Below are 8,296 nucleotides of genomic sequence, written 5' to 3'. Positions count from 1 at the left end.
GTTTGATTCTTCTAGAAGTGATGATGTTTTTGATGTCGCGGTCTATGCACTTGAAGATTGAGCTTGCGGGGATCGTAATCAAGTTGTGGAGGACGTTGTTTCGCTGTTTTCAGATGTGGAAGATGGTGGCTTGGGCTGCTAACATAATTTTTTACATAAAACATTTAATTCATTAAACAAAATAAACTCTGAAGGATCTCGTGTGACCCACTAACAGTTTGGTCTATTTTCTCCATGTTAAATGTTTCTTATGGTAGTTTGTCCGACATATGACTGACCGACCATTTCGGTATTTCTCGTTATAGTCCACTATTTAGATATCTGAATCAGAAGTTTATCTTCGAAATGCAATCCAAAGTTGGTAATACTACTTTTCCATTTCTTATAATAAAGATCTGTGTTGAAGAATTTAGATATAAATTCAAGTTTTTTTAAAAATATTAAAATGTATGACTTTTCTCATTTGACGAGCAATTGTTCTGTATATTTAGAGTAAAGATCAAATTCATTTACCTGTGGAAGTAATATTATGTTTTACGTCTATAAAAAAATTCGATGAATAAAAAATTCGATGATTATATTTATTTTGAAAAAATAATCGAGTGAAAATACTTACAACTATATGTTTATTATTAAAAAAAAAAGAATATGATGCAAATGGTTATATTTTGTCACTTTAATTTTTGATTCTGCCAAATGCAAATTTGGTAATACTTTTTAGTTTCTTATAATATGGTTAATGTACAATTATAAAACTCTTTATAAATTTAGAGGTAGATTCAAAATTGTTTTGGGTTGGGTAGATCAGTAGATGTATGATGCATTCGTGGGAGTTTAATTATCTTTAATTCAACAAGTAAATTTAAACTTAGGTGAAAAGTTTAGCTGTGAATTTATAAGTGGGCCGACCTTGCTTACTATAATAAAGAGGACAAACTAAAAAAAAATGGAGAATAGTAGTTTATGGAGTAGACTTCAACACCTTTTGACTAAATCCTTGCGTAAGAATATTCTACGGAATCTAAAAACAAGATTGCATACGAGTTCTAATTTTTCAAGAAACTCCAAACCGGTGGTTCTTTTTTTCTTTTATCTCGCAATCAAAAGTTCTGATCCTATATCTATAATTTCTTCAGATGTTAAACTAATTTGGCTTCTTTTTCTTATCTTAACTAATTTCAATCTGTCATCTTGAATTTTGTTTCTGTAAATTAACTAACTAATACATCAGTTGAACTGTTGAAGTATCTATTAAAGATCAAACCGATAATGTTTTTTTTTTTTTTTTCAGTATATATCTTTAGAATTACTGAAACAGAGGATATATATATATTTTCTATTTAAAGAAAAGTCATCAAATAAAATCACCAATCTGTCATTTTATTTGCTCACTATAAGAGGGTTGAAAATTCCAAAAATATAATTCTCCCTCTTTTTCAATTTATTGAAGTTTAAGGACAAAACAATTGTTTCATTTTATTTGATGTCTACATCTTATTGGTGGAATAGTTTTTAATTGGTGACAAAAAAAATTTTAGTTAGATAAGAAATAATCTTTCAAAATTAAAATAAAATAAAAAATGAAATAATTTTTCATTTATATGCCAAAACCGTAAATAACAAATAAATTGAAATAGAAAGAGTATTGATTTAGTTTAATACAAAAATTTATATGGATATACCATGTTAGTTTAATACAAAAATTTATATGGATATATCATGTTAGTTTAATACAAAAGTTTTGTAAGAATATGGGCTTCCAACTCAAAACTAATTGGCAATGAGTGGAGTGGCCCATATCCCTTATATATTACTTAGGACATTATGTTCTAATACGCCTCCTCGAGATGATGACTCTTTGGCCATTAATCTCGGAATGTTCGGGCTTCGATTAACGGCATCAATTTTGGGTCTTGTCGATGATTGGACCATCTTTGGGTCGGATCGGGTTGGACATGTGTGGATCGGATTCTGATACCATGTAAGAATATGGGCTTCCAACTCAAAACCAATTGGCAATGAGTGGAGTGGCACATATCCCTTATATCTATACTAGTATTTTTGCAACACTTTGGTGACGGGTGGGTAAAAATGCTTCCGGATATATCGGATATCCGACCCGTTTTTAAAATTCTTTCACAAATAATTTGTTGGGTCGGGTTATATTTAACCCAACTCATACACCGGATATTCCATATTTATTAATTTAGATATTTAAAAGATTTGATTAAAATTTATAATTATGATTCCCCTATCATCTTTGTTTGATTTGTTTTTAACTGTTTTGAATCATCATATAATACATAGAATAAAAAAAATCAATTTTTTCTACATATACTGTGATTCAAAATTTAAAAAACGGACATATACGATCCAATTGACGAAAATGTGTGTTCAACGTTCTACATCGATTAAAATATTTAGACAATGATTCAGAATCATATCATAAATAAGAACACTAATAAAATAAATGATTTTTTTTTGCCGGACGGGTTTGGCGGGACGGGTTTTTGAATCAACAATAATAAAAAGATTAAAATATCATTAATCCGCCGCTTCAATACGGATTAAATCCTTTTTTTAATACCACAAATATTAGACATATTAAATCAGTTTCATTTAGAAACAGAGCCGTAGCTGGATAGAAGCAAGAGAAGCGGGAGCTGCGGCCCTCCGAAAAGTTATTAATATTTTCGGCCCTCAAATACCAATGTGTTTTGGTAGCCTAGTGGTATTATGTCATACACCACATATCTTAGGTCATGAGTTCGAATCACCTGAAGTGTGAGAGAAGTTTTTTTTTTGTTTTTTGATTTTTTATGGTTAAATTTTTTTATAAGTATACACTTTTCTAGAGCGGTCCTTTTTTTTTTCGCGGGCGGTCCTCATAATCGTTGCTACGGCTCTGTTTAGAAAATATTGTATAAAACCAAAAATTGTCTCGTGGTATAATGTCCCGTGGTCTTAGAGGATGATATGATTTGTAAACTTTTATATATAATAAATAATCATTAAATTTTAAAATAAAAACATATCACAGGACGGGTTAAGAAATTACGGGACAAGTTATATTTCGGAAATGATTTATATGGCAGACGAATTTGAATCAATATTTATATACCACTTTAATACGGTTTAAATCCTCTATATATTTATAATTGTCTCGTGGACTCGTGGTATACCGTTACTTAATAACAGTTATAAACTATAATATAAATAAATATGTTATAAGGAGATACAATTTACAAAATATTTTTTATACTAACTTTAAAATTAAATTATTCTGCGGTGTACCGCGGGTTAAAATCTAGTATTACTTAGAATTTCTTCCAACTTTCCGATGTGGGACATTATGTCCTAATAAGCTTATCTTAAAAAAAAGAAGAAAAAATCATTAGTTTTTCTTCTTTATAGTCGAAGTGTTCACAAATATCGCGAGAAGAATGTAGTAGAATAAACTAATATTTTCTTACCGTCAAAAAGGTTAGAGTTTCTATTTCAAAAAATCCAAAACTGGATTTTGCGTTCGAGATCATATAATATAATATATCAAACACACTAAGTTAGTAACTATAAAACATTATAAATTGCTCTAAAATTACATTTTCTTTCTATTTATACCGTTTTACTCCTTTTTTTGTGTATATATAATAAGAATTCTTCCTTTGTTGCATCGTTATATAAATGTTCTACTCTTTTCTTAAATTTCTTTATCTTTAGAGTGCTTAATTCTTAATTATGAAGAATTTCAAGGTGTAAACAAATCATTTATCTAATTAGTGTATATAATCATATTTCAAATTGAACTTCTTCACGTTAACACGAGTTCCCAATGAGAACTCTTTAGATTTTCAACCTAAAATATTGTTACATATTCCCAGAATCATTTCATTATAGTTTTCATATCCATACCTCTAAAAGTTTCAACTCGAAAAAGCTAACAAAAAACTACATAAAAGTCCACCACTTCTATAAGCCCAACATAAGCCCATTAGTCTACCATTTCAAACGTATTTGAATCCTCTGACTGGCCCAGAGTATTCGTGTTCTAAGCCAAATCCCAAACATGAACAAATAAAAAACCAAAATCGAGAAAAAAGAAGAAGCATTCGCAGATTTGGGCTTCGAGAGCAGAGATGCTTCAATGTATATTCCTCATCTCCGATTCTGGGTTAGTGAATCTTCAACCCCTTCTTTCCTCAGATTCAGATCTACATCGATTGATCAGTCTGAAATTTTGGACTTGACCCATCTTGTGTTCACAGAGAAGTAATGCTAGAGAAGCAGCTTACGGGTCATCGCGTTGATCGATCCATATGTGCTTGGTTCTGGGATCAATCTATTTCTCAAGGCGATTCCTTTAAGGTAGTCTTATAGCAAAAGTTCTCTTTTTTCTTCATAACTGTGAGTTCATTGGTTCTTGGGTTTGTCAAGTTTCAATCTTTTGTCATTTCATGTACAAATTTGATCCAAAGTTTGAGACTTTATCTATTGGGTCATCTTTAGCTCTTGATTTTACTCTCTTAGTGTTTGTCTTATGCATTTTGTTGTGTTTTGGATAGTTACTTCCAGTGATTGCTTCACCAACACATTATCTATTTCAAATCGTTCGCGATGGCATTACCTTATTAGCTTGTAGTCAAGTTGAAATGCCACCGTTGATGGCAATCGAGGTGAATCTTTTGCTTCTTCTTTGTAGATTTCTAATGTTGTGTTAAGGGTAGAATGCAGATCATGTGATGTTTTTGTAACTTTGTGAAGTTTAGTTTCTTTGCAGAGTTGCTGATGTTTTGTCTGAGTACCTTGGTGGGTTAAATGAAGATCTGGTTAAGGATAATTTCATCATTGTCTATGAGGTAATCTTTGTTACACGATATGTATTTTACGAGCGAGCTCTTTTTCTTGGCCGAAACTGTGGTGGCCATTATGGTTTCTACACGTTGTTAGTCTAGCTCCTATGTTCTGTCTTGTTTCTCTTGTGGGATGTGGCTCATATGTTACTTCGAGTTACCATTTGTGCTAAGTTGTGAGACTAAAAAGGCATTTTGGCATACGGTTACAGCGTTTCTTTGTGTGTTTAATCAGTTTGTGGTCGCTGATTCTTAATATTTGATCTGGAGAATATATGTTAATCGTTACATTTTATAGCTTGTATTGTTCTTGTTTGCTATGTTAATACCGTAATGTCTTCTCATTTCTCTAGTTTCACTGTTCTTGGATTGCTTTTTGACATAAACAATTGTAACATTTTCAACCTTAAGTGATTGAGAAATTAAGATTTGTTATCGAAAATACATCATTTTGTTGAGGTTTAATGTGTCGGATTATCCTCATTTTCCTGTGTACCTGCTATGTTGATTTGGAGTAACTGAGAGATTTAACAATGTGTGATTAATAGCTTCTTTGTGTATGCCAAAGTTTATCTTTTGCTATGGCCTCACCCTTTCTTGGATTGCCTTAAACTGAATAGTTACAAAAATTTGTGACTTGTAGCTTTTGGATGAGATGATCGATAATGGTTTCCCTCTCACAACAGAACCAAGCATCCTGAGGGAAATGATAGCTCCACCGAATCTAGTCAGCAAAATGTTGAGTGTTGTAACGGGAAATGCTTCCAATGTTAGTGACACGCTCCCGAGTGGGGCTGGCTCTTGTGTTCCATGGCGACCAACAGATCCAAAGTACTCTAGCAACGAAGTTTATGTCGACCTCGTTGAAGAAATGGATGCAATTGTAAACAGGTTTGTGCTTGAAGAAGATTCACTAAATCTTCATTTAACCTTCAAGACTCATCTAACTCAAATCATACTTGTGAATACATTGACTGATTCAGGGATGGAGAATTGGTAAAATGCGAGATTTACGGTGAGGTCCAAATGAATTCCCAGCTCAGTGGTTTTCCAGATTTGACATTGTCGTTTGCGAATCCATCTATCCTCGAAGACATGAGGTTTCACCCGTGTGTCCGCTTCAGACCGTGGGAATCTCATCAAGTTCTCTCCTTTGTCCCTCCAGATGGAGAGTTCAAGCTTATGAGTTACAGGTGTGTGGTTTCACAACCAAACGTTATTCTTACACTTTCTTGAAGGTTTATTCTAATGTCTAAGTATCTCTGATGCAATTTAGGGTGAAGAAGCTGAAGAACACACCTGTATATGTAAAGCCACAAATAACATCAGATGCGGGTACATGTCGAATTAGCGTGCTAGTGGGAATCAGAAGCGACCCAGGAAAGACGATTGAGTCCATAACCTTGAGTTTCCAGCTTCCTCATTGTGTTTCATCTGCAGATCTCTCATCAAATCATGGAACTGTAACTATTCTCTCTAACAAGGTAATATGTTGTCTGGCTTTGCTTTGAGTTCAATTTCCGGATTGGGAAACTTTCCTTTTTGATTAGGGACTATGTTTGGCAGACATGTACATGGACAATCGGACGAATCCCAAAAGACAAGACTCCGTGTTTGTCAGGAACACTAACGCTGGAAACAGGTTTAGAACGGCTTCATGTGTTTCCGACATTCAAACTCGGGTTTAAGATAATGGGTATTGCTCTTTCTGGCCTTAGAATCGAGAAACTTGATCTTCAAACTATCCCTCCTCGTTTGTACAAAGGGTTTCGTGCTCAGACACGCGCCGGTGAGTTTGATGTCAGATTGTAGCTTTCTGGTACGGTCATGCCGGTCAAAAGTCTTGACTTTGGGCTCCTGTGAATTATTTGTGCCAAATGGTTTTATACATCCAATGGTTTTTTGTGATCTAAGTTATGATATTTTTAGGGCTTTGATCTGTAACACTCCGAACTTGCGGAAATGGTGGAATGCAATTAGTGGAAAACCTGATGTAACTATGAATTCTCATTCCATTTTATTGAATATTTTAATTCTCCGTGTTTATGCATAGTTAAGCTTAATTAACTACAGAAGATCATAATTAAGAAAGTGGCAATGAAAGATATTATAACAAGAGTTTGATTGTAAAAAGATGACTTTGATCGTACAAGAGTTTGATCGTAAAAAGAAAAAGTGTTTGTGCTTAAGAGTTTGATCGTAAAAAGAAAAAGTGTTTGTGCTTAAGAGCTTTGTGTAGTCTAAATGCTAGAGCGATGTTCCCCCATTCTGTGAGAGCCTTGAGTCTCTTTATATAGGGGTGATAAACCGCCTCTCCAGCGATATTCTCGGAAGATTTCCATTTATCTTGAAGTCGGCTAGAATATCGCGGATTTGGATAATTTCCTTATTCTTCGGAGTCTTTGGAAGATTTCCTGATTCGAGTCGATCCTTCTAGATTTTCTCCTATCATTTCCGGGTATATCGGAAATGATATCTTGCTTAGAAATGATCTTTGAAGGCAAATATTTACCAAGTACTTGCCTCAGGTGTATTGATGATTTCGCCTCGGCCACCTTGGAGACTTCCTAGTGCTCGGCTCAGGAGACAATGTGACATTCCCGAACCGAAATATTCACCGGGCTCGGGTATCCACGAGGGAACCGGCTTAGGTACCCAAACCGCAGATGGGCTCGGTCGCTCGGACGTAGAACAAGCTCGGGTGTTCAAACCAAGGAAGGGCTCGGTCGTCAAATCGGGCTCGGACATCGGGCTTGGGTGTCTAGTTGGTTTAGCAGAATCCCGAACCGGATGGCAAAGTGTCCGAGCCGATCAGCGTAGAACCCGAGCTGGTGGAGAGATCGTTCTGAACTGTTTTGAGAGGATCCCCCGAGCTGGCGTGCACGTTTGTTCAGGACGTTGTGTTTGGCTCGGTCCTAGGTGGATGGAATCTGATCCCAACAGTTAGCCCCCCAGCTCGTTGTCTTGAGGAGCAAGTGACGAGCTTCACGATTGTTAGTCCGAGCAGTTTAAACTTTGTTCCGAGCCTATCCTTATACGCCGAGGCTATCCATGTTTCGAAGATGATTCGTATCCTTTGGCGATTTATATTCTTCCGACGATTCAAATTCTCTCGACGCTTCACCTCCTCTTAGCGTGTGATGGTTGAAATTCTTTCTCGAGAAGTGGAAAGATCTCTGCTGATTCCCGAGATTCGTGCGGATACGAAGCGTTTTAGTATTGTTCACGCATACCCGACGCGCCTGACACGGGCGGATGCGAGAGGCTCTATGATTCATGCGTATCCGACGCGCCGAGGCATCCTATAAATACTTGACTCCTACTTCGTTTCCTTATTTCGCAATCTGCAAGGAAACATTTTAAGGTTTGCTTCTTTTCTCTCTGATCTTGATTTCTTTGTTGTCCCTTGCTCCGCTTTATTTTCCGATCTCTCTCCGCCGTGTTAG

At 35.3% G+C, this 8,296-nt stretch overlaps 1 protein-coding gene across 1 annotated transcript; it reads left to right on the top strand.

Annotated features, from left to right (window-relative positions):
- The first annotated feature begins 4,057 nt into the window (after positions 1 to 4,057).
- LOC9330720 (AP-3 complex subunit mu) lies at positions 4,058 to 6,894 on the top strand. The gene is made up of 8 exons (XM_002894613.2): positions 4,058 to 4,171; positions 4,266 to 4,365; positions 4,563 to 4,673; positions 4,767 to 4,856; positions 5,494 to 5,741; positions 5,834 to 6,043; positions 6,127 to 6,334; positions 6,417 to 6,894. Exons 1-8 carry the CDS (start codon positions 4,137 to 4,139, stop codon positions 6,660 to 6,662), a joined length of 1,248 nt encoding a protein of 415 aa, XP_002894659.1. The 5' UTR covers positions 4,058 to 4,136; the 3' UTR covers positions 6,663 to 6,894.
- Positions 6,895 to 8,296: the final 1,402 nt, after the last annotated feature.

The sequence above is a fragment of the Arabidopsis lyrata genome (assembly GCF_000004255.2).
Source record: "Arabidopsis lyrata subsp. lyrata unplaced genomic scaffold ARALYscaffold_1, whole genome shotgun sequence".
Lineage (NCBI taxonomy): Eukaryota > Viridiplantae > Streptophyta > Magnoliopsida > Brassicales > Brassicaceae > Arabidopsis > Arabidopsis lyrata.
This window is presented reverse-complemented; position numbering and strand designations above follow the sequence as displayed.